Source organism: Pagrus pagrus, assembly GCF_965226575.1.
Source record: "Pagrus pagrus genome assembly, chromosome: 18".
Taxonomy (NCBI): domain Eukaryota; kingdom Metazoa; phylum Chordata; class Actinopteri; order Spariformes; family Sparidae; genus Pagrus; species Pagrus pagrus.
In genome coordinates this window covers 23,427,046-23,450,180 of record NC_140202.1, presented here as the reverse complement: position 1 = coordinate 23,450,180, position 23,135 = coordinate 23,427,046, and the positions used below count along the sequence as shown (strand labels likewise).

Sequence of the window (23,135 nt, the reverse complement as noted above, 5' to 3'; positions counted from 1 at the left end):
ATAGAAATTGGAGATTATGAAAAAGAAAGTCGAAAAAATGAGATAAAAAGTCATAATTATCAAATAAAAGTCAAAATTATGAGATAAAAAGTAGACATTACCAGACAAAACATCTAAATTATAAAATAGAAATAGGAAATTAAGAAAAAGATATGAAAAAAAAAAATGAAAAAAAATTCAAAAATATGAAAAAAAGTCGAAAATACGAAAAAGAAAGTTGAAAAAATGAGATAAGTCGAAAATATGAAAAGAAAGTCGAAAATATGAGATAAAAAGTAGAAATTACAAGAAAAAACATCTGAATTATGAAATAGAAATTCGAAAATATGATAAAAAATCGAAAATACGAAAAAGAAAGTTGAAAAAATGAGATAAAAAGTCATAATTATGAAATAGAAAAGTCAAAATTATGAGATAAAAAGAAGAAATTACAAGACAAAACATCTAATTTATGAAATAGCAATTGGAAATTGTGAAATTGAAATGAAAAAATATGAAAATGAAAGTCGAAAATATGAAAATGAAAGTCGAAAATACGAAAATGAAAATTGAAAAAACGAGATAAAAAGTCATAATTATGAAATAAAAAGTTAAAATTATTAATTAAAACATCTAAATTCTGAAATAGAAATAGGAACTTATGAAATTGAAAGTCAAAAATATGAAAAAAAAGTCAAAAATACGAAAAAGAAAGTCGAAAATATGAAAAAGAAAGTCGAAAAAATGAGGTAAAAAGTAGAAATTACAAGAAAAAAATCTGAATTATGAAATAGAAATTCAAAAATATGAAAAAAAAAGTCGAAAAAATGTGATAAAAAGTCATAATTATGAAATAGAAAAGTCAAAATTATGAGATAAAAAGAAGAAATTACGAGATAAAACATCTAAATTCTGAAATAGAAATAGGAAATTATGAAATTCAAATTCAAAAATATGAAAAAGAAAGCCAAAATATTTTGATAAAAAGTCGAAAATATGAAAAAGAAAGTTGAAAAAATGAGATAAAAAGTCATAATTATGAAATAAAAAGTTAAAATTATGAGATAAAACATCTAAATTCTGAAATAGAAATAGGAAATTATGACATTGAAAGTCAAAAATATGAAAAAAAGTCAAAAATACGAAAAAGAAAGCCAAAATATTTTGATAAAAAGTCGAAAATATGAAAAAGAAAGTTGAAAAAATGAGATAAAAAGTCATAATTATGAAATAAAAAGTTAAAATTATGAGATAAAACATCTAAATTCTGAAATAGAAATAGGAAATTATGACATTGAAAGTCAAAAATATGAAAAAAAGTCAAAAATACGAAAAAGAAAGTTGAAAAATTTAGATAAAAAGTCGAAAATATGAAAAAGAAAGTTGAAAAAATGAGACAAAAAGTCATAATTATGAAATAGAAAAGTCAAAATTATGAGACAAAATGAAGAAATTATGAAATACTAATAGGAAATTATGAAATTGAAATTCCAAAATATGAAAAAGAAAGTCGAAAATACGGAAAGAAAGTAAAAAAAAATCAAGTCAAAATTATGAGATAAAAAGGAAATTATGAGAAAACATCTTAATTATGACATAGAAAGTCAAAATTATGAGATTACAAAGTCATATGGCCTAAAAAGTGAAGATGTTTCTCTTGATTTCGATGTTTAATGTCATGATTATGATATCTTTAAATAAAAACATAATCATGTCAAATTTCCTCGATATTCTAGGGACGTTCATATACTTCACTCCGCCCCTGTGGCCCAATCTGTAGAACAAATCGAGCGCACGCGTGCCTTCGTTGTTATGGTGAAGGGCGTGGCAAAGGGGCAGTACTTGAATCTGATTGGCTGCTCGGCTCAAGGAGTTTTCAAATCGTTCTGCAGCTGACGGAGCTGTCAAAACAGACGAGAGGAGGGGAGCGTGACCGGTGAGGACACAGAGAACGATCAAACTTCACCTTATAATACGCTAAACATCACATTTATCCACATGTATGTTACTCTGAACAGCTCTTTGTGCATTTCTGACAGTGGTTAGATAAAGATTTAATTCAAATGTCCGTTTTCGGTCTGACAGAGCTGCACAGCTAATATTAGCCACAGCCTGCTAAACAGTTCTCCTCGAGCTGTGTCGCCAATACTGACTTCAATGTGAAAACAATATCAAATGTTGTGTTGTGTTCATCTGCAGAGTAATACACTTTGAGTACTGGAGAACAATCTAGCTTCTAGCCAGGTTACGGCATGTTTAATTAATAGTTTATGGTGTGTGTGCTAGCTGCTTGCTTGACACGTTAGCTTATTTAAAGGACCATACCTAACATGGCTGTAGCATGTTTAGCCTCTGTCATACACTAGATCACAGGGCAGTATGCTGGACAAGGGAACAACAGCTGGCAATGAAATGAAGACCTGCACAATATAATTCAGTCAACGATAAAAGTAATTTTCTGTGAAGTAAACAAACCAAGCTGCCATTATTTTAGTGTTCAATCAACATCCCATCCCAAAACTCAACATTATGAGCTTCACAATGGTGAAATGTGTTGGTGGGCTGTTGCACTGTGTTGTGATATAATGCACAAGTTTTCTTCTTTGTTTTTACACCCTGTAAAACTTTGGATGTTGGTAGGTTTCTTGCTTAGACTTTAATCCATCACAGCACAAATGTACCTTTTTCTTAAAATCTAAAAAAGTATTTTTAAAAGAAGTGCACTAATGTGAAGTAAACAGGTTTTGTTCTGTGAATTTTAACGTCCTTCCTGTTGTCTCAACAGCCTGAAGCCATGAGGACAAGCGAGTTTGACTCCTCATCTGAAGACGAGGAAGTTGGAGAGGAGCAGCTGACTCCCTTCCACATCTCCTGGTTAGTTTCAGCAGTTTTCCTTTTGTCTTGGGCCACCAAAACTTGTGTGATGTGATAAATGTTTGGTGAAATGTAAAACAAGCATCCCTGTGTTTATGTTTATATTATTTTTTTGGTTGGTTTTCAGGTTACCTCTGTCCATAGTGGAGTGCTCGCAGTTTCTTGGGATATGTGCACTCCCAGGTAAAGTCATAGTTTATTATGTCACATATCTCTGCATGTTGCTGTTCTTTCTGTTTTGTTTTGTTGTTGCTTTTGTGCCACTGAAAGTAAAAAATGTTCGCTTTATCTCACTTCAGGTTGCAAGTACAAAGATATCCGCAGGAGTCTGGAGAGAGATGTTGGTAAGACGGCTTTGATCCGTACTGGTGCTAGAATAAAATGTTCTGTAACCAACCATATCAACAGTCACAAGTTCATCTTATTTTACCAGTTTTGAACTAGCTTTTGCAAAAAGTTTCTAACAGCGCGCACATTCAAGCAAGTTTAACACTCGGTGTCTAAACATCAAATGTCTAATCTTATAGCAGCGGTTTCTAAGTTTTCTTCCTTCCTCTCATTAACAGAGGAGCTTCAGAACCAGGGTGTACAGGAGGTGTTTGTTTTCTGCACCAGAGGAGAACTGAACAAGTACAGAGTTCCCTCCCTGCTGGACGTCTACCAGCAGCGAGGCTTCACAGTTCACCACATGCCCTTTCCAGACGGAGACGCTCCTGAGCTGGAGCAGTGCTGCCAGATCCTCGAGGAGCTGCGGGTCAGCCTCGACAACAACAGGAGGACTGTGATCCAGTGAGTGAAACCATGCTTCATACTGATGCTTACATTTCCCAGTTTATCTTCCTCTTTGGTCTCGACAACAAAGGACTATGAAACACTCAAACACTCGCTCAGAGCATGTTTGATTTATTGTCGCTGACAGTTCAAGCTGCTGTCAAAAGAGGCTACACAAGTTTTCATGTTAAGACAAGTAAAGCAGTGTAATAACGACACTGCTGACACTTGATGTTCTTCAGAAAGTCTACACTTGACTGACTGAATGTCATTATATTACATTCAAAGCTTCTATTCGGAAGTTTGCTATCTATAAATAATGAGATTTTATGTCGTAGTAACACATTAAGGATATCTGCTCAGATCCTCGTTTGAATATAAAAAGTTTTAATTAGACCCTCTCCAGCTGTGCAGTTTTTTTTTTTTGGCATGGTGGCAGCTGCACTCTGTCAAAGGATTTTGAACTCAAAGGAAATGCTGCGATGAATTCAGATCAAAGTGTTTACATGCAGCGAGTAAAGACATCCACTGCAGCAGTCTCAGAGCAGGAAAAGGAAGGTTTCCTGTTTATGTGTCACGCTGTAAAACAAGGAAAATGCCAATTCAGCTGGAAAATTGCCCGATAGACCTCTTAGAGGCTCTTAAATCCCAGAGTGATCTGATGAAGTTGCTCACCAGGCAACAGGAACAAGCTGGCTGGATGCATTTCATATATAAGTGGGTTAATGTAAATGTGAGACGGCATATTTCTCTCCTCCCCCGGCTAAGGTTAAAAATACACATTTATGCAGACTTTGTGTTTTTTATGATTTGAAGTCTTTTTAAAGCCTTGAAGTGCGAGAAAGCCCCAGAGAACCAGAGCACCTCTCACCACAAAGACTATTTTCTGCAACACAACCACCCTAAGGACACCTCTTATTATGCAACTGAGCAATTTGCTTTCAGTTTCAAGCATCTGATGGGATTTTGCATTTTTTTCTCTTCCCCTTCAGCTGTTACGGCGGCCTGGGACGCTCCGGATTAAGTAAGAATATTCAACTTATCCTTTTTACTTTGAAAGCTAACCTCTGCTGCGTGTCACATATCTAAATATATCATTTTTCTGCTGAAAAAGTTTGACCTTTTGTTAAATGTTAAATCCTCTCCGATGAGTCTGATCACACGGCTGTCTCATCGTGTTTTCTGCTGCACAGTCGCTGCCTGTCTGCTGCTGCAGCTCTCTGTAACTCTGACGGCAAACAAAGCGATCGAAATCCTCAGGGAGCACCGAGGAGGAGGAGCGATACAAACAGTGAAGGTGAGAGGTTAATTCTTCCGCTCTGAATCTCCTCTATTTAAAGGACTGTAGCCTCAAACAGCTTTTGCTGGATTTGCACATTAATCATGCATATATTCAGTATTCATGCCAACCATTTTCCACTACATAAGCATTTAAGATATTATATGTAACATTACTGCATTAAAATGTCTAAAAATGACAAGATCTTTGCTTTATATTTTGTTGAGTTGTGTAAATACATTATCCCAAGTGTTTCCAGGGTTAACCAAGAGCACATGAAAACATGTTAACTCTACTCTCTTTCACAGCAATATAACTTCCTCCATGAGTTTCGGGAACGGTACACAGCGTACCAGGAGAGCAGAGAGGCGTCCACAGAGCGCTCGGTGTCTCGATGATCTTCGTTCTCTCTTCAAAACATGTGCTGTGAAAATACTGATCTCTCTGTTAGTGAGTCTTTCCCAAGGCTGTGGTGTAATTGTATTCTCTGATGTTTGCACTTTAACAGAATACTCTAATATATTGCTTTTTTTCATCCTCATCATAATCAAATTGAAGACGTGATGAGGAAATCCTGCTGGGGTGTCGGCTTTAAAATATGATGTTGCATTTGTACTGCAGTTAAAAGGCAAAAAGGTGGTTTTGGGTATAAACTTTTAGGATGTTAACTGAGAAAAAAGGTCAACTGCTGTCTACTTTACTGGAAGATAAGGATGAATAAAACTTGACATCTTCATCGAAAAGTTGCAGATCTAATCCTTAAGCCTGCAAATGATGTTTTGGAAGACACTGAATAATTATGTCTTGTTTAATTACGTCTCTGTGGACCTGCTCATTAGTCAGATGTAAACTGTTTTCTGTTGTTTGTATAGGCCTTTAAAATAAAAAATGTTAGTCTGATATTGTCTCATTTTGACCACAGTCATAACTTAACTCTGAATAATATAAAGACTTCACTGTTTCAGGTTCACTATCTTTGTTTTTTTTGTTAGCATGCTAACATTTGCTAATAAAAGCACAGCTGAGGGTGATGGGAATGAAACAGAAATTGTGATCCAACAATGGTAGCAGATGAAAATTCAGGGGATCACCAAATTCATCCTATGTGGACAATAAATGTCTGACACATTTCATAGAAATTGATGCAGTAGTTATTTAAATACATCAATAACAAACACAAATGTTACAGGAAAAGTAGAGGGGGTCACCACATTTGTCATTTGGCTACATCATCTAAAACTTTGCTCATGTACTTATTTTCTTTAAAGGTGCAACATGTAGGAATTAGATATTGATTGAATTCATACAGGAAGTGCAGCTGTGTATGTAGTTGTCTGGACTGGGAGCTTGGAGTGTGAGGCCGGGATGGGGCTAGGTTGTTAGCATGCTAACTTCAGAAGATATCTCTGCAACACAATACATAATATCAAAACTGTTATTTATTCACATTGTTCATTTCTTGAATGTTTTAAATTCAAATTCTTACATATTTCCACTTTAAAGGTCTTAATTTAAAGCACCAGTCCAGTCGATAATAACAGAGTGGGATACTTTTATTTAGATTCAAATAAACTCATTTCCTAGATGTGACATGATGGGATCTAATACAAAAAATTAAATTTTTATCTGTGACAAATGATCATCCCTTTCCCTGATAAATTTACACATTTGAAAATGGCAATAAATACTCTAGTATTTACTAATTTCATCTAATGGCTGCGACTCTAAAGAAAAAAAATTCACTTTCCAGATTTGATTCTGGAAATGACCCGACACTGCGAGGAGTGCTTGATATCCTGGAGACATTAAAAAGTAAAATTATAAAACATTGAATAAATAAAACACTGGAGTTCCTAACGCTGTGGAATATTTGATGTTGAAAATGGACAAAAATGCACAATGACAAAAAACAGTTAAGGAATTTCAAAAAGGTACATTCAACAGTATGGCACATCTGCAGTTCCTACCGAAGCTCAAATGCAGAAAATAACAGTACTGTCGCTGCCTAGAGCTGAATTTATTAGTGTACTGTTGAGTCTACCTTTTCAGTTATGGATAGCTGCGAGGGCGATTCTACAGAAACACGGGTCACATACACGTTGCTGTCTCTACTCTGGATTCACACTTAAGAAAACAAATATTGTCATTGATCTCAACAGGGATTACATGATTTAAATGTGATGATAAATAGGTCTGAAGTATGGAAACGATACATCAGATTGTTTGAAAACTGATGCGACAACCAGACTATGATTGTCCCTGTGCAGCACGCTTCACTAGGTGATAATAACCCATGCACTTCAGCCCTCACTGTACATAACTGTACCTTCAAGTCCCAAAGTGCTCCCATTAAGACCATATGTATCTGTGGGCAAGAACAGAAGTCTAGTTTGCACTTTTTTTCAGTTGTTTTAGTGATGATAATGAATCACGTGGCAGGTATAAATTAGCTGTTAAAGCCCAGAATCTAAAAATCACAGAAAAAGCTAATGCAATTCAGCACACAGCTCAGATTCTCACAGATAATGCACACCTGAAAATGTCTACCTAAATCTGTAAACACTCAATAGTTGGGAACCAAGATGAAAAAAAAAACCTTTATTCAAATCCCAAGCATCAAAAATCACCACGCCATTAAAAATAAAAAAAAAAAAAGGAAAAAAGAAAACTTGTCCATTCAGGTTTGTCCTCATTTTCCATAAAATCTAAACTATAGTGCTTATGAGAGGAACGCTGCGACCGAGATATTCTCTTAAAACGGGCTAAATGTTTCCGAAATGACACTCTGCGCTGTGTGTGTTGGGAATCGAGAGTTCGTCCGCTTGAAATGGCGTCTTGTGTTGCTGAACGGTGGTCTCCAGCAGGTCCAGTGTTCCAGCACTAAGATCATAGTGTCTGGTCGTCTACTGTACATGCAGGTCCTTGTCCTTCATCGTCCGGGTTTAAGAGCTCACCAGAACATAAATCATCCTGTTGAGAAGAAGAGGAGAAAGTGGAAGACGTTAAATACTTAAATTTGTTTCTCAGCAGGCATCAACATGTTGAGTTTTTCTTGGCAAGAGTTGGATAAAAAGATTGATACCAGTTCCATATCTGTCAGGTAAATATGAAGCTACAACAAGGAGACTACTGGCTTTGCTTATTTGATCTTTCTGGTATGTTACCAGAGAAAGAAAGCACATTTTTCTGGCTGTTTGGGGCGAAAAACAATCACATGAGTTAATGCCGATAAATAAGTGATTCAGCAATCGAACTCGAGCATGTAACGCAAGGCAAACATTTGTTATGTGTTCAGTTTGAATACCATAACACTGAAGGGGAGACGGCTAGCAAAGATTTGTCCAAAGGTAACAAAAATCCACATATTAGCATGTGTAAAACGCACAAATTAACACAATAATCTTGCTTCATTTGGGGATTACAGGGGATTATATACCCGATTATTTCCTGAGCTGGAGCAGCTGAGACTCCATGAGAAAAACCAAAGTGTAAAAGTGATTTTAGGCAAATGTCATAATCTTTGAACAGAGCCAGGCTTCCAGCTGTTTATGGTATGACGGCTAGCTGCTGGCTGTAGCCTCAATGTTTGTTTTGATCTTCTAACTCTGGGCAGGAAAGAGAGATTTACCATCTTATCTTTTAAGTAAAATTCTTGATTTGCTCTTGAGTTTTAACTTTACAAATCAGAAATGTGAGGGATTAGCTCAGGAAGAAGTCAAAGTTTGACCTCTCACAACAAAGAAACAAGACAGGAAAATGATTTTGTACCCGTAGAGATAGTAGAAGAATGAGAGGAGGTAGAAAGCCAGTTTGCACCAGCCTTCTTTTTGACAGAACGCCAGGATGTCGGCATTCATGATGGTTGTTGGGTCGTAGAGTCCTGGACAGCTCATCACAGGTCTGCTCATGTACCTGCAAAACAGGAAATATAGTAGTGTGTTAATTCAGATTATACAGGCTTAAAGGTACTGAATTATATTGATGGACTAACACTTATGAGACAGATGCCCACCTCCAGACATGATAAGCCAGCAGTGGCAAGTTGAGACAGAGGGTGAGCCACTCGGCCGCACAGAAGAACATCACGCAGAAGAAGAAGTGGATGAGATACTCTGGGAGCACCAGCTGAAAAGAGGAAAAATGAATAAAATGTCAGAATCACAGTGAAAAGTCAGATCAGCTCCCTTGTTATTTGTTCTTATAAGCCCTGATGCTGATTCAATGTCAGAGATATATAGACAAACTCTTTAACTGCCCACACAAAATACTTAATTACCAAGTGTGGAGTTATGAGAAGGTAAAGTCAGAAACTTAAAGGCAATGAGGCCGTTTTACAAAGAGAAAGCCGAGCTATTTACAGAGCCAGACGTCTAAAAATGGCAGCCGGCTCCACAGAGAGTCAGAGACAGGAGTGAAATACAAATGAGCTACAGTGATATGCTTATTTTAACAAAGCACTGCATATGTTCTCAAATGTCTGTTTAGTAGAGCCTCTTGTTTCACACCATCGGGCCCAGCTTGACGTTATAATACTACACTTTATTACATATGTCACAGTAAGATATTGTGCTTTACATGAAATACATGAACAGTGCTTTATCATGCACTGATCTGATACAATGTGTAACAAGATAAACAGGGTGGGAAATTAAGACCTACCACCTGCAAATTGGAGTGATTTTTAACACCTAAATGTGAGATCAAACTATGAAAAAAGCATGTTTGGCTGACTTAAAACTCCTACTGTGAGGCTTAAGCATTACCAGAAGATGTCCTCTATCTGACATGGAAAAACAGTGAGGAAGGAAAAATGTTTGTATGACGTTTTTAAGCCTCACAGGCATCCGAATCATGCATCACATGACCACTGACGTTTTGGTAAATCATGTGAGTTCCTGGTACAATTTAGAAATCTACAAGTGTGTTGCAAGTGGATAGAAAAGGTTCATTTCCCACCCTGTTATATGTCATGCATCATCAGGTCTGGCCACAGGTAAAAAAAAAAAAAAAAAAAGGGAAACCCATCAACAATTTGCTCTGGGAGAGTATTTGCGCATCTCAACATCAACATCGTTCTGCAGTGAGGGCAAACCTCCAGATCATCCCACTGCCTGACAAACGGATCATGCTGCGAGCACTAGCAGTGTTGATGCAGCAGCCTGCCTCGGGTTGACGAGAGTTCGAACTGGTGCGGGGTTCAGGGGGGCAGATGGAGGCACCACATGGAAGCCATGCATTCAAAGAGAGCAGAGGGCGGAGAGGGTGGGGGCGGCAACCAACAGCCCACAGATGGAAAAGGTGAGGGGTGTGTAGGAAGAGGAAGGTGTAGGGGACTATAATGAATCCTGCACTGTGCTGCCAAATACAAAACAACTGATCACAGCACAAAAAATGTGCCAACTGAGCTGAGCGTTCAACACGCAAAAAAAAAAAGAGGGACTGGTCAAAACTGCAGATAGTACTGTGGACTGCGTCATGGATTAGAGACTCCAGGACTCTGTTTTCAACCAAAATAACTCCTCCTACTACTGAAATCACTAACCAATCGGTAGACCCAAATATTGCTGAGCTGGAGAGTGTTGGGATTCTGCAGCCATCTGTTCAACACCACAGGTGATGGAGGTCAGAGCCAACACTGAGCTCACGTACTACAGTAGCTTATATCTGGTAATTGCTGAATCAAACTGTAACTTCCACCTCACAGAAAATCTAATGATTGTCATCTGCGTGAATAAATTCATTTAAAGCTGAAACACTAAATCAATGTAGTCGTTTTGACGACGATAAAGCATCCTCACGTATCTACTACAAGTATCTACTGACATCACCTGACTTCACGTGATTACTATGAATAGAGTGCAGCAGGCACGAGTCCTAAAGCCTGGACATAAGTTTGAATTTTGCATTTCCAGTTCCCTCGTCTCAAAGTATCTGGGTTTTTTGGAGATTTTCATATTTTCTTCTAATACGTCAGTAATTTGGCCACTTCTGAATCTGAAAATGTGACTGTGTCTAGCTTTTTTCTTGCCTAAATGAGAACTGGAGGACTGATCAATTTATAGTTAAGTGTGGATAGTATGGAGTAGCGAGACACTTGTGGTGGCGACGGTGAAGCCACGTGACCACGATGTAGTTTCTTTTATACTGTAGTTTAGCTTTTTACTACTGGTGACTGCATTTGTTTGCCACAGAGCTTTTTTTCTGCAATAACCCAAAATCCAATTGAAAAATCCTGTTGGCTTTTTGGAGGGAACCAGAGTGATGCTAACGTCATCCCTGCAGCACTCTATAGTGATATTAAGACGCGTCATCAGGATGGTGTATCGGTCCTGGCATCATGTTACTAATTGGCTCAAACTCAAGACTTGTGTCCCGGCTGCCTGATTTTTCTGGGAATTTTACTTCACCTGTAATTATAACACTATTTGCAAACAAAGGGTAGGTTGTAATAAAGATCATGCATGTTTTGAGCATTTGCAAGTCTTTTCAGTTAACAGCTACACTTTTATCTATAATCACTATCTAATAATAGAGATTATTGTCCACTACTACTACACACACACACACACCGTGGTTTCTATACCTGAGAGAGCAGCTTAACACAGTCAATTCAGATCGGGCAACAGAAAGCACAATCCATTATTTCTGTTAATACTCTTAATGCCATGAAGCTGTAATTTAAAAAACAGGTCTTTAAGACGAGAAAATACACTTAAAAAAATAAATATTAACATCTATAACAGCTGAAAGATTCCCACAAAATTTCAAAAGTAAAATCTGCTGCCTGACAGTTAAAAAACCAGAGGCACAGGTGGCATGCCGTCTAATCCCGAGCTGCACTCTGGCCTCAACTCTGAGATTAGTTAACTGAAAAGACGTTTGCAAACACTTCTCCGTGCAAAATGACAAGACTGCAGTTCAACTGAGCGGGCATTTTAAAGATTGGTACAAACCTTTAATGCAATTTTGACTCTTTTAATCTTTTTGACCTTTTCAACTGTCTTTTTGCCGTTAACAAAAGTGTAAAACAACAACAACAACAAAAAAAAAAAAGCAAGATTAGGAAAAACAAAAAACAACAAAAGGCGTTAGAGTTTGACAGCTGACAAGATCACTGAATTCATAACAGGCAGGTTATTTAGCAAAACAGTGCAGAGAAATGATTGAAAAAAGACAGATAGGCGGATAAAGTTATCCTAAAGTAAATGAAAAACCTTTCAACAGAGCATATCTGCATGCAGTCAAAGAGGCAAGGAAAGTGTGTCAGGTGAGGTTGTGTCACTTACCGGATTTAAAGTGTTACACTGATCTATAGGATTCTTGTAATCAGTCTTCAGCTCATCAAATGCTATTATCTGGGGGAGCAAACGTTCACAATGTGACAACGTACAGAGCAGAGCAGCTCGATGGAAACACACATTTTATGAACATGCACTGTGATGTGTTGTTTTTATGTTCATGCCATATATTTTCATGACTAACTTAATATGCAACACATGTGTTTGATAAGCACATTTGACAGATCAATGCAAAATATGTGTGTGTATTTGCCGATATACTGATATCAGATTTGATTTTATTCACGTATGTCAATATCGATATGTGGCCCCAATAACGAGTACAGTAAGAACATAATTAAAAAGGATAACTATAACTTTCCACAGCAAAAGATGTCCAGTTCAAAACCCAAGTATTTACAAAAAGAGCTAAAATAGAGAAAAGGGGAATGCTTTCTTGATTAATTTTTAAATAATAATCAATCGATCAACTACATTTTTGAGCATTACTGTCAAATCAATGTACTCAGTAGTCACTCTTTATTATTGTGTCTAGTGATTCCTATTGTTTATCCCTGAATCTTTAAATCTTAAGAAGTATTTGCCAAAAATACTTACTTAATCATCCGTCTGTGTCTAAACTTATATTGTTTGTGCAGACTGGTAAACCAAAGATTATATGTAAGTTAGGTGCATTTTTGAGTAATGTTTTGCCTCTCTTCAAATAACTGGACTTGTGTTGGGAATCTATTCTGGTTGTTTACCATTGTACTATGGTTTTGCTTTATGTTTATAATCTTAAAATCTAAATCTGACATTTAATTCATGGTCACAGTTTTAATCCGTGTCATTTAGCTTTCTGAATGACACATTGGTGTGGGGTTCTTGTTTACTTATCATGCCTACCAGTTTCCCATACATATTAGACACAAATGAAAAACGTTAAGGACGTAACATTTAACTATTCAAGTCCCATAATCTGTGGTTATAATCTTGGCAACGCGACAATAAAACTAACGGAACAACAAAACGAAACAATGTGACAGGAAACTGGTGACAGCAGCATCACAGGACAGAATGGAAGCTAACAGGTAGCCTGCTAACTAGCTGGCTAACATTAGCTACTAGCTCAACGCTAATCATTAAACAAGCCTGACAAGTTATTAAACATTTCCTGTAATTGGGTAACGAGTAACAAAACGTAAACAATAAAGAATTACAACCGTAATGTGACGTTAAATCCAAATAACGTTAATGTCGGTCTCGGCGCTTTAGCTAACTTTAGCTAGCTCCTAGCCAAACCTCCCGGCTATGTGGCTACAAGCTGGCCTAGCGTTAGCCCGGTCTTTGCCAGCCTCCCTCCCCGCTTTAACCTACTTTTATCGGCGCTGTTGACGTGTCAGGCCGGATGTCTTATCTAAAGTTGTCTGAATGTGTACTTACATGCCAGATAGCGAAGAAGATAAGCGCCGCCGTGAGCAGCAGAGCGAGCATGTAACAAAAGGCCGCGAATGTGAACGCCATTTTTTCTCCGGTTCTGCTCGTCGGTTCCTGGCTCGGTCGGCGGATGATGCAGGCAGCTCCGTGCCCGTTTTTGAGATTTGTCAGCGTGGCTTCTTCTTCTTCAGTCGGTGTTCAGCCAGCTGGCATCTTTACTGTTGCATTACTGCCATCTCCTGGAGCTGTGTGTGTCCTTTAGTCTAGTCCTCCACTGTCTGAAGCTAGGATGGTGGCAGGGTCCGCCACATATAAACAAAGTAAAACTGTTTGTTTGTTTAGTTTATTTAGGCATAAAAAAATCAGTCAGTGAAGATTTTTCTCTTCTGATTAAAATTTCTTCCCCTAAACTACATAATGCACCTTTAAATATAATATATATAAAAGTGAAAGTCACCCATATGAATAGTACTTAAGTAAAGTATTTAAGCAAAAAAAGTACCAGTAAAAGTAAAGTATACATATGTAATAATATGTAATCTGTTTCTTTTTATCTGGTTGCCGACAAAATGCAGAATATAATCTGCAAAGTAACGAGTAACTGAAGTTATCTGATAAATGTAGTGGAGTAAAAAGTACAAGACTTGCCTCTAAAATGTAGTGGAGTGGAAGAAAATGGAAATACTTATGTGCAAGTACAGCAAAATTGTACTTAAGTACAGTACTTGAGTAAATGTACTTAGTTACATGCCATCGGCTGCACTAAATATAATAAACATGCACATCACACATCGTCTGCAGTGATGTAATGTAACTAAGAGCATTTACTCAAGTACTGTACTTAAGTACAATTTTCAGTACTTTACTTGAGTATTTCCATTTTCTGCTACTCTATAATCCACCTCAAATGTTTATTTGATAACATTAGTTACTATTTACTTTGCAGATTACATCAGATCCAAATATGTGTATAATTTACTTTTACTTTTGATATTTAAGTACATCTGTCTTGTACTCAAGTTACTTCTACTGAAGTATGTTTGAACACAAATGTGAGGGAAACACTGGTAAACATCACTGTCATTTTATTTGGACAATAGGACAATAGACATTTTATAAAGTATGGGAAAATACAAATATCTCAAGTTTCACTGATGCCATGAGGCAGCTGGTTATGATACATGTCTCAGGTGTGTTTTTATTATTAAAAAGGAAAAAGAAAATAGATTATTAGGCATTTGATCAGAGAGGACACCAAGAGCTGAACAACACATCTGCAGGTAGAAGACTCAAGAGGCCGAGTTTACAACAGGTTCACCACACAGGAAGGAAAAGCTATTAGATCCACAGGACATAACCAGATACATGGCTCGATATAAATGTACTGAGGAGGTTGATTTTGATACACGATCAATGGTAGCAGAGGGGTTTCTTCAAAGTATGTAAATACTTTTGGTAGAGTAAGAACACAGCTGAGACCAGATGTTTGAGATGCGAGCGTTGCCCTGTTTTTTTAAGAGTGTATGTGCAAATAAATGTTTTCAGTCGTATCAACTTCACGTCATAATTTGTGCGGCAGAGAAGCAAATTCTCAAATAAGTCGTACGGAAACTTCTCGTCAGAAAATTATTCAGACGTACGTTAAAGCATCCAGTCAGTTCTTCTTACAGTAGCTCTCCACATTTTAGAGGTTTTTAGAGGAATTTACATTGCACGTTTCGTCGTTTTAAAACAAATACGAAGGCCGTCTCTGAGTTGGCCTGTGCTGCTTTTGCCAAAACAAAACCTTCATAAACAAACCGTGCCTTCTGATTTCAGATTTACAGTTTTGAAATGGTTTTGCAGATCTTAGGGTCATAAAATCACTTCCCCATAAAGGATAGCATACAATTTTAGTTGAAGTAAGTACAGAAAGCATTATAATCACAAGAATCACCCACAGTGGATGGATGATGTCAGCATTAAACTGGTTAATATGTAGCTGACAGTGTAGATTTGAGCTTTGATGCCATTAGTAGACAGCAAAACACGTGATTGCAGTTATACCCCATTGTTCCTGTTGGATTAATCCCTGCCCTGACATGTAAATCATAAATGATTAACGTCGTCTAACGTTTGACGTCAATAAATGATTTACATGAAACGGTGTGATTGTGCGTACGTATCTTTGAGTCAGATCTCTGGAAGAAAGAAACTGTTTCACCAAGATTAAATAGAAAAAAGATGTCGTCTCTTGGATTTTGTAGATTAGAAAGTAAAATAAAAAATTAGTGTCTTTAAAAAAAAAATCCCCCAACAAAGCTTTTTCCAATCACCTTTGATTTCCTCACAAAACTGTTGAAAAATTGTGTCATTTTTTTCATTTTGGCCTCAAGATTTGTTTTTAAAAAATATGCCAAAAATAAAAAATTAAGACAAGGCAGTGGTATGGTAGACTTAGCAGTATGACATCTTACACGAGGGGGCGATTTCCTGTCACAACGCTCCCATTTCCAAAGTTTCTGATGAGCGAACACGTGGGATTCATTTGTGCCGATTATCCCTCAAGGGTCGGATCGCTCACAGCTCACGGGAAACCAATGTGCAGCATTTTAAGTGCATTTCATGTAGCTTTACTATCCGGGACTGGTCGGCATGCTGATAAGAGCCGTCGATCCTTCAAGTATTAGTGACTGGTTTGAAATTTTAGTGTTTTGGATTGGTTTGAATCCTGTTTTAGAGGCTCTTCAGCAGGGAAAGAGGAAGAACTGTCTCCTCGGGTGTGAAATATAGCCAAATACATACAATAAGGTCCATAAGTGTTTGGAAAGTGACACATTTTCTGTTGTTTAACTGTATTCCAGCATGTTTGCTTTGAAATGTGGCAAAAGCTCAAATTTGCAGAGGTGGGAAGTAGTTACTGTACTTTTTTTGTTCAACATTTTTCAGGTATCTGTACTTTGTATGTAACTTTTTACTTTTACTCCAGACATTTTCACACAAATATCTCCTCAAAACAGGCTCGTTACTTTAGTTTTAATGCATCCGAGGGGAATTATCGATTATTTACGACACTTTACCGACCCAAAATGTCGGTATTTAACTCCCTGGGAATGAAACTCAACAATCAAATATCTTTGTGGTGCGTTTAAGAACAGCTCGGACAAATCCAACTGATTCTACCTCTAAGTTAAATAGTGAATTGTCTTTTTTTTTTTAGTAAAGAATGTGTGTACTTTTGCCACCTCTGCAAATGTGTCATGTTAACCTCAATCTGAGTTTAATTTCAAACCCAACATGACAGAAAACAGATCAAACACAACACAAAAAGTGTAGATAATAGATACAGGCATGGAAAATGAGCTGCTGGCACATTCAACACACACATCAGCCTTCAAAAAAAGCTATATTGGTCGAACCCCGTCATGTATGGAAAATGGAAATTGCCCAGATGTTGTCTTTTACCTACCAAGTCTAAATATTAAGCACAACTGGCGTTTGGAGAAGTCCCAGCCATCATTCTCAAGGCTGCGACCGCCACTAAGCAATCAAAGTGGCTTTACATCAGAATGAAGCACGACATTCATTAACACGAATAACAGCAATAGCTATAATGCACAATATTAGCTAACAATCTCCCTAAAGACACAGTAAGTAACCCACTAATACAGAGCAGCCCAGTAGATTAGAAAGAGGGCAGGCGATGCCACCCTGTGGTCAGTGTTTTCAAGACTGTCGTGGTCGCTAGACACGGAGGTTTGTTGTAGGTTATAAATCTCTCAGTCTGGAATGTTTCAGTGGAAATATTGTTTTCAGGAGTGTGATATCGTTGTTACAAATATGCAGGTCGAAGGCAGAATAGAGCTTTACCCACGAGTCACACTGTTGTTTCTGTAAAAGATGCGATCTGAGGTTGGAAATCTGCAGTGTGCTAAGCACCACTCGAGGGCGTCTGCCAGCTTGTTTATGTGCACAACAGAAGGTACGACACATCATATATAAGTGGGAGTGTCAGATGATCTTAGTGTTATTGTTATGTACAGTTTTAAATGAATACTGAAGGGGAGACTAAAGCTGGACTCTAAATTGTTCTCTATGATTGTTCTGATGTTCTGGCAGGTTTGTTTTCACAACAAAAAAAGGGAATTAATGCTTCTATAATCCTTCATACACGGAGAAAAAACTAAAAAAAATCTAAAAAATACTCCCTCAAATAATGAAACATAAAACGGTGAGACTCAGGAGGTTGAGAGTTGCAAAAAACACTGAGTATGAACTACTTAACGAAAGAGAAACTGCTGTTACAATGCCTTTGAGTTCTCCTGAGTGAAATGTTTAGGAAGGGGCGAATGAGTACTACCAATTTCAGTCCACTTTAAGAGCTATGGGAGTTGTTAGTTCAATACAGACACAACTGGCACATGGAGAGATTGTACGGGACACAAACCAGACCTGCGTCAAATAGTATTTTCAGTTCTAGGCTGCCAGATGGGAGGTTTAGTTAGTGTTGACAGTCACAGAAAAGCACACAAACTCTTGTGATTGTCTGCATGTTCTGGGACACTGAGTTGTAACATGCCGTAAACTATTACCAAAATGAGAACAGGAAGTATTTTGCAAACACTATTTAAATCAGGTCTGGTACGGAGAGGAGGGAAACATTAACTGTGGTTGTGTTCTTCCCAAGAGATGACACAAGTTGTGCAATCTGGATCCTCCTCACATCCCAGACCACCGGATGAGACGACTTTTAGCCGAAGAGCCGAAGTTTCTCTCTGAGCCACTCCTCTGTCAGGTCCTCTGTGTTTCTGATCTCAAACACCTGGTTAAAAAAAACATGAATAAAAGAGCGTGGTTTCAACTTTTCTTGTAAAACGATGTCCAGACGGGCAGATGTTCTCGCCCTCATCTACAGGGTAGCATCAGTCCCACGCTCGCAGACGGCTCACTCACCTTGCTCAGCTGAACAGTATGCACCAGCTTGTTTTTGCTTCCCGCGTACATCATCATCTGCTCCGGTCTGCAACCTGCCGAACACAAATATACCAACATTCACCACCTTGATGATTAAACAGCGCGGCGAGCAATGTGCACCATACATCCAGAGCAGGTGTTCTTACCCACGGGACTGGAGAAGATGAAGCAGAGAGGATAGGAAACACGTCCGTCGTCGTGTTGGTATTTATAGCTGTAGACGATAAACGTGCCTGGTGCTAAGGACAGTTCACAGATTTCACATCAGGAGTGTAAAAACACAGGTCAGGTGCATGTTAAAACACATATTGAAAGGATATCTTGGCTGTCTCTCAGGCAGTTCATCCTTCAGATCATCAGGAGAAATATCCTAAAAGAAAAAGACAGATATTTATGAATAGTTCAGTCTCAAGTTACACTTTATCGAGGGAAGCATTTATTCATTCAACAGCTGTTGGGCCAAAACAAGTTTAACCACGCAAAGTTCAAAGTTTAAAGTAAATTCAACATGTAAAAGTTGACCATTAACTTAACAACAGCTGAGTTACCTCATGCTCCTCTTCAAGAATAACCAGCTGCTTGTCTTTGTCGATCTTCACTGAGGGGTAAAAACAGGAAAGAGTAGTCAACAGCTGCATGGAAACAATCACATATCAGTAGTGGTGGCAGAAGCAGCAGCACATTTAAAGATTTGAAGAATAAATATATTTTGTTCACATTTCATATGACAAACGTACTGGTGTTAAAGGTGTGTACGTTTGAGTCCGCGTCCATGGCATGTGAACACAACCCTAATCCCATTTAGCAGCAATGACATTCTGATCCAGAGATAGTGGAGGATAAAGCTTCAAACTGATGCAACACTAAACTGTCACACCACCTGCTGCATGTGGAAGAAGATGGCCTACATTTCCCATTTAGTGTCAAGTTAGTTTTTATGCGGCTAAAAAAAACATCACGATCATCTGTCGGAAGGCTTTTAATCCTAAAAGAGCTTCAAAAATAGACACACATTTCAATGAACACTTTGACATTTTAGGAAAAAGCCGTCTTTACTAGACTCTGATGTTTGAAATATAATAATAATAATGAGTTAACACATCCACTAGATTCCACCTGCACCCTGGACTCCTTACATCACCTTCCCTGTACGACCTACAAAACACGATCAATGACATGCGAGGAAAAGAAACTGAATGACATAAAATGTGAACACTCACTAACGATGGCGGCATTATTGGTCTCCTTCCGGAAACGAAACTCCTTCAGCTTTTTCACCAGATCTTCATCCACCTCACACACCACCAGTGATTCACTCTGATGATGACAGGAGAAACATGTAAATGCTTTGTGTTTTTGTACACAGTTAATGAGCCAAAGCCTTGAACTTTGGATCTATGACTAAAGACCCATCACCTTGACTAAACTAATGTATCTGATGTTTGTAATATTCTGTTCAACAAATGTTTGTTCCTCTGCATTTTAACTGGTAGTCATAGTGCATCTGCATGAGGAAGTGCTTCCTCACATCCATTACCTCCCTTTGTTCCGGTAGTATTGTTGTTCAAATAGTATCATGATGCCTTTCTTATGCAGAGCAGCATAAAGACAATGGAGCCTATACGTTGAAACAAAGGTGTGAACAGCTCCTGCAGAGAGATCCTCATTTCTGACTTCTACATCTTTAAACAGTTCATATCTAACATAGATTATAATTGATGCAATCCATGTCAAATGTGCAGAGTCTCTCCTGTCCAGTCACATGTTTACTCAGACAGAAACAAAATCATAATGGACTAAATGTATTTCAGCACATATAAAGCCATATATAATCAATACCGCAGCAGTAATGGACAATCAATCAGAAAAATATCAATAAAAACACATGTATTTATTTATTTATATACGTAAGAGGCGTTTAAATGCACAATATGTGATTTCTGCATCTAGCGATCTCCCTATCAAAACAAAACAAAAGACATCTGCCAAGTGCAGAGTGGGTTTTATTCACGTTAAGTTTAGTCTCATTCGCAGATTTACCTATCGAGAAAGTACTGACAGGTGACCGAATGAAACGCACCGTTGCCTTGATTCTCTTCTTACATCTTATATCTCTAATTCTCAGACTTTGAAGCATATTTGCAGAGGGTTTATATGCATGGAGGGACAGATGCTGAGTCTGTAGCTTGAAGTGGTTGTCGTGCATTTCATTGCTCATCTCTAACGCAGCGTGTTAGTATCCTGAAATTTCCCTGAAAAGTAAAAACTGCAGTTCAGCTCTGTTTCCGCAGTCTAATCTGACCCACCGGCTTTAGTCAGAGAGGAAACAATAACCCAGCCTCGTCAGGATTTTATGTCACGTCCACACACACACATTATTACATAACTCCGCCACATAGACATAAAGTCTTTAAGAGTCTCTGCAGAGTCTCTCAATTCTATAATTACACCTTCCTGAACAGATGGCTGGTGGGAGTCAGGATTTCACTGGGCTCAGGGAGAGATCTTCACAGATTAAGAAGGAGGCTGGGGGGTGTGTGGTGTGGTTGGGACTACAGAGAGTGGAAAACAGGATGCATATAGGAAGTTGATGGGGAGCAGGCAGGACAATAAAAGCCAGGAGGCTGGCCACAGGTTTAAATTCCTGCAGCCACTGACAGCGAGCTCGCTGGTTTTGGCTGCTAATTCATCCAGGAAATGAGTCGGCTGACTTTAACTGTCTGATTTTAATGTGTAAAAACGAGGTAATGACTCGGACCAGATGTTGATCGACACTGAAATACGGTCGAGCTGTCATGACACGCAGTCAAAAGCCCGGAGGGACACATTTTCATCATGATAAGCAGCCGAGCTAGCGTGAAGGCAGCTCCCCGAAAACCAGAAGCGTTGGGACACCGGAAGCCTGCTCAGTTAGACTTCAGAATAAAAGCATACAGGCTGTCTGGTAAATATGAAACGTGGAGCAAGAATCATAATACAGTTCATCTAATTTAATTAATTATCATGGGCATTTTTCATCAATTAACAGAAAATAACAATCATGCCTTAGAGCAGTAATCCCACTCAATCAAAGAAATCTGTTGCAGCATTTATCGTTATTTGAGCAGTTACCATGATGAGTATTTAATTTCTGTTACATGCGTCTTAATTTAATGATTTTGAAACACTACAAATAGCTGACTGTATTTTTATGACTAAACATACAAGTGATTGAAGTAATACAGAACAGAAATAGTAAAACAATGCTGTGAAGTACAGTCACCATTGTAGGTATTTTTGTATGAATGTAGGATTAACTGCAGACTCTTAACTTTAATATATAATCTGTTCTTTAGCAAATACTTACAGTGATATAGCATGCATGAGATTCAAAAAATTATTTTACAATACATTCATTCATACATTAAATACTTGATAATTATGTGGATGATGACTATTGAATACTATGAGAAATAATGACAATTAGTTACTTTTTATCAGTATCATTTGATTATTATTGTCTTTTCATGGCTTGATTGCACTGATGCACATACGCTACTCTAAATTAGGGATATTTGGATATAAATGCATGTGCATGAATGTGCAATAAAAGTCAAATTTAATGTGTCGCATTATTTTTGAGGACCAAATATATTCGCAAAACACAAATTAAAAAAATCAAGTGACACTAAAATATCTCAATATCCCTAAGTAGTTTAGTGTATATAATTGTGTGATGCTCTAAAAAAGTGTCCTGAAAAATCCTGATATTTTAAAGCATTTCGTGCCAACAGTGGTTTTATTCTGAAATCCGTAACCGGAAACCGCGCACCTCCCCTCTGTCTAACTCGACACAATAGACGAGAGGGTGGAACTAATGCTAGGCTAGCAGGCTAACGCTAGCCAATCTGCGACCTCACTTTTTCCCCAATAGTCTCCTGAGCTTCACGTTTGTTGGAGCGGATGATGAAGAAAAGGCAGAACCGAGAGTGACAGCAGCTGTGTGACAGCAAACACGGAGCAACTCACCATCGTTGTAGAGTTAAAGTCCCTGAAGCTGCAGCTGCTGCTCTGAATGCTACAGACGCTTTCAATGTTTTTTTTTTTTTTTTTTTACTTCATCATCCTGTGACTCGTCTGACCAATCCCCAACAAGCGCCCCCTCCTGCAAAAGTTGGTCATAAATCTGTCCTCACCATTGTCCTACAGTCCCAGTAGTTCATTAAAACACACTGACTGCTACTAAAGCTTTATTAAACATTTAGTTGTTGCACAAGGGAAACAGCTCTTCTAGTTATAGTTCATAGAGAAATACTAGTTGCTGTGCACGTTAAGTTTTTATATAGGCTGTAAAATATATGTTCATTTAAAAAAAATATTTAATTATGTTGCAAGAACCCAAAAGTCACACTTGACATACTTGTAAAAGTAAAGCTATGTGTTAAAATATTACTTTGGTGAAAGTGAACATCACCCAAATGAGTAAAACTTGAAGAAAATAGCCTAAATATCAAAAGTATATGTACATTATCAGCCTGGCTAATTATCCGACCCAGTATTTAGCATTTTTCTGATTATTGATGATA

General features: G+C 37.8%; 3 protein-coding genes across 5 annotated transcripts; 1 reads left to right on the top strand and 2 right to left on the bottom strand.

Moving 5' to 3' along the window:
* The first annotated feature begins 1,840 nt into the window (after window positions 1-1,840).
* cdkn3 (cyclin dependent kinase inhibitor 3) lies at window positions 1,841-5,803 on the top strand. Of its 2 annotated transcripts, none has more exons than XM_084381104.1 (8): window positions 1,841-1,915; window positions 2,765-2,853; window positions 2,981-3,036; window positions 3,153-3,197; window positions 3,420-3,642; window positions 4,617-4,648; window positions 4,818-4,921; window positions 5,212-5,803. In XM_084381104.1, the coding sequence occupies exons 2-8, from the start codon at window positions 2,774-2,776 to the stop codon at window positions 5,299-5,301; spliced, it is 630 nt and encodes a 209-aa protein (XP_084237230.1). In that variant the 5' UTR covers window positions 1,841-1,915; window positions 2,765-2,773; the 3' UTR covers window positions 5,302-5,803. The 2 variants fall into 2 exon arrangements, with proteins under 2 accessions (XP_084237230.1, XP_084237231.1); XM_084381105.1 differs by having other exon boundaries at window positions 1,888-1,979.
* A 635-nt stretch (window positions 5,804-6,438) lies between these two features.
* On the bottom strand, window positions 6,439-13,865 carry cnih1 (cornichon family member 1). 2 transcript variants are annotated; one of them, XM_084381106.1, is made up of 6 exons: window positions 13,624-13,865; window positions 12,190-12,258; window positions 11,857-11,904; window positions 8,916-9,028; window positions 8,672-8,815; window positions 6,439-7,873 (listed from the first exon to the last, which is right to left on the bottom strand). In XM_084381106.1, exons 1-6 carry the CDS (start codon window positions 13,702-13,704, stop codon window positions 7,846-7,848), a joined length of 483 nt encoding a protein of 160 aa, XP_084237232.1. In that variant the 5' UTR covers window positions 13,705-13,865; the 3' UTR covers window positions 6,439-7,845. The 2 variants fall into 2 exon arrangements, with proteins under 2 accessions (XP_084237232.1, XP_084237233.1); XM_084381107.1 differs by lacking the exon at window positions 11,857-11,904 and having other exon boundaries at window positions 13,624-13,856.
* An 820-nt stretch (window positions 13,866-14,685) lies between these two features.
* On the bottom strand, window positions 14,686-22,653 carry gmfb (glia maturation factor, beta). The gene is made up of 7 exons (XM_084381762.1): window positions 22,579-22,653; window positions 19,791-19,887; window positions 19,119-19,168; window positions 18,891-18,940; window positions 18,717-18,799; window positions 18,550-18,623; window positions 14,686-18,418 (listed from the first exon to the last, which is right to left on the bottom strand). Exons 1-7 carry the CDS (start codon window positions 22,579-22,581, stop codon window positions 18,347-18,349), a joined length of 429 nt encoding a protein of 142 aa, XP_084237888.1. The 5' UTR covers window positions 22,582-22,653; the 3' UTR covers window positions 14,686-18,346.
* Between the last annotated feature and the right edge of the window lie 482 nt (window positions 22,654-23,135).

Excerpts from the sequence above, each read along its gene's own strand:
- cnih1 (XM_084381106.1), bottom strand. The coding sequence starts at position 13,704 with ATGGCGTTCACATTCGCGGCCTTTTGTTACATGCTCGCTCTGCTGCTC. Across the intron at positions 12,259-13,623 it reads TCTTCTTCGCTATCTGGCAT|ATAATAGCATTTGATGAGCT; the intron begins GTAAGTACACAT and ends TTGCTCCCCCAG. Across the intron at positions 9,029-11,856 it reads GAGTCAAAATTGCATTAAAG|CTGGTGCTCCCAGAGTATCT; the intron begins GTTTGTACCAAT and ends TCCTCTTTTCAG.
- gmfb (XM_084381762.1), bottom strand. Across the intron at positions 19,169-19,790 it reads CAATAATGCCGCCATCGTTA|TGAAGATCGACAAAGACAAG; the intron begins GTGAGTGTTCAC and ends TTTACCCCTCAG. Across the intron at positions 18,941-19,118 it reads TTCTTGAAGAGGAGCATGAG|GATATTTCTCCTGATGATCT; the intron begins GTAACTCAGCTG and ends TTTTTCTTTTAG.
- cdkn3 (XM_084381104.1), top strand. The coding sequence starts at position 2,774 with ATGAGGACAAGCGAGTTTGACTCCTCATCTGAAGACGAGGAAGTTGGA. Across the intron at positions 2,854-2,980 it reads ACTCCCTTCCACATCTCCTG|GTTACCTCTGTCCATAGTGG; the intron begins GTTAGTTTCAGC and ends GTTGGTTTTCAG. Across the intron at positions 4,922-5,211 it reads GAGCGATACAAACAGTGAAG|CAATATAACTTCCTCCATGA; the intron begins GTGAGAGGTTAA and ends TCTCTTTCACAG.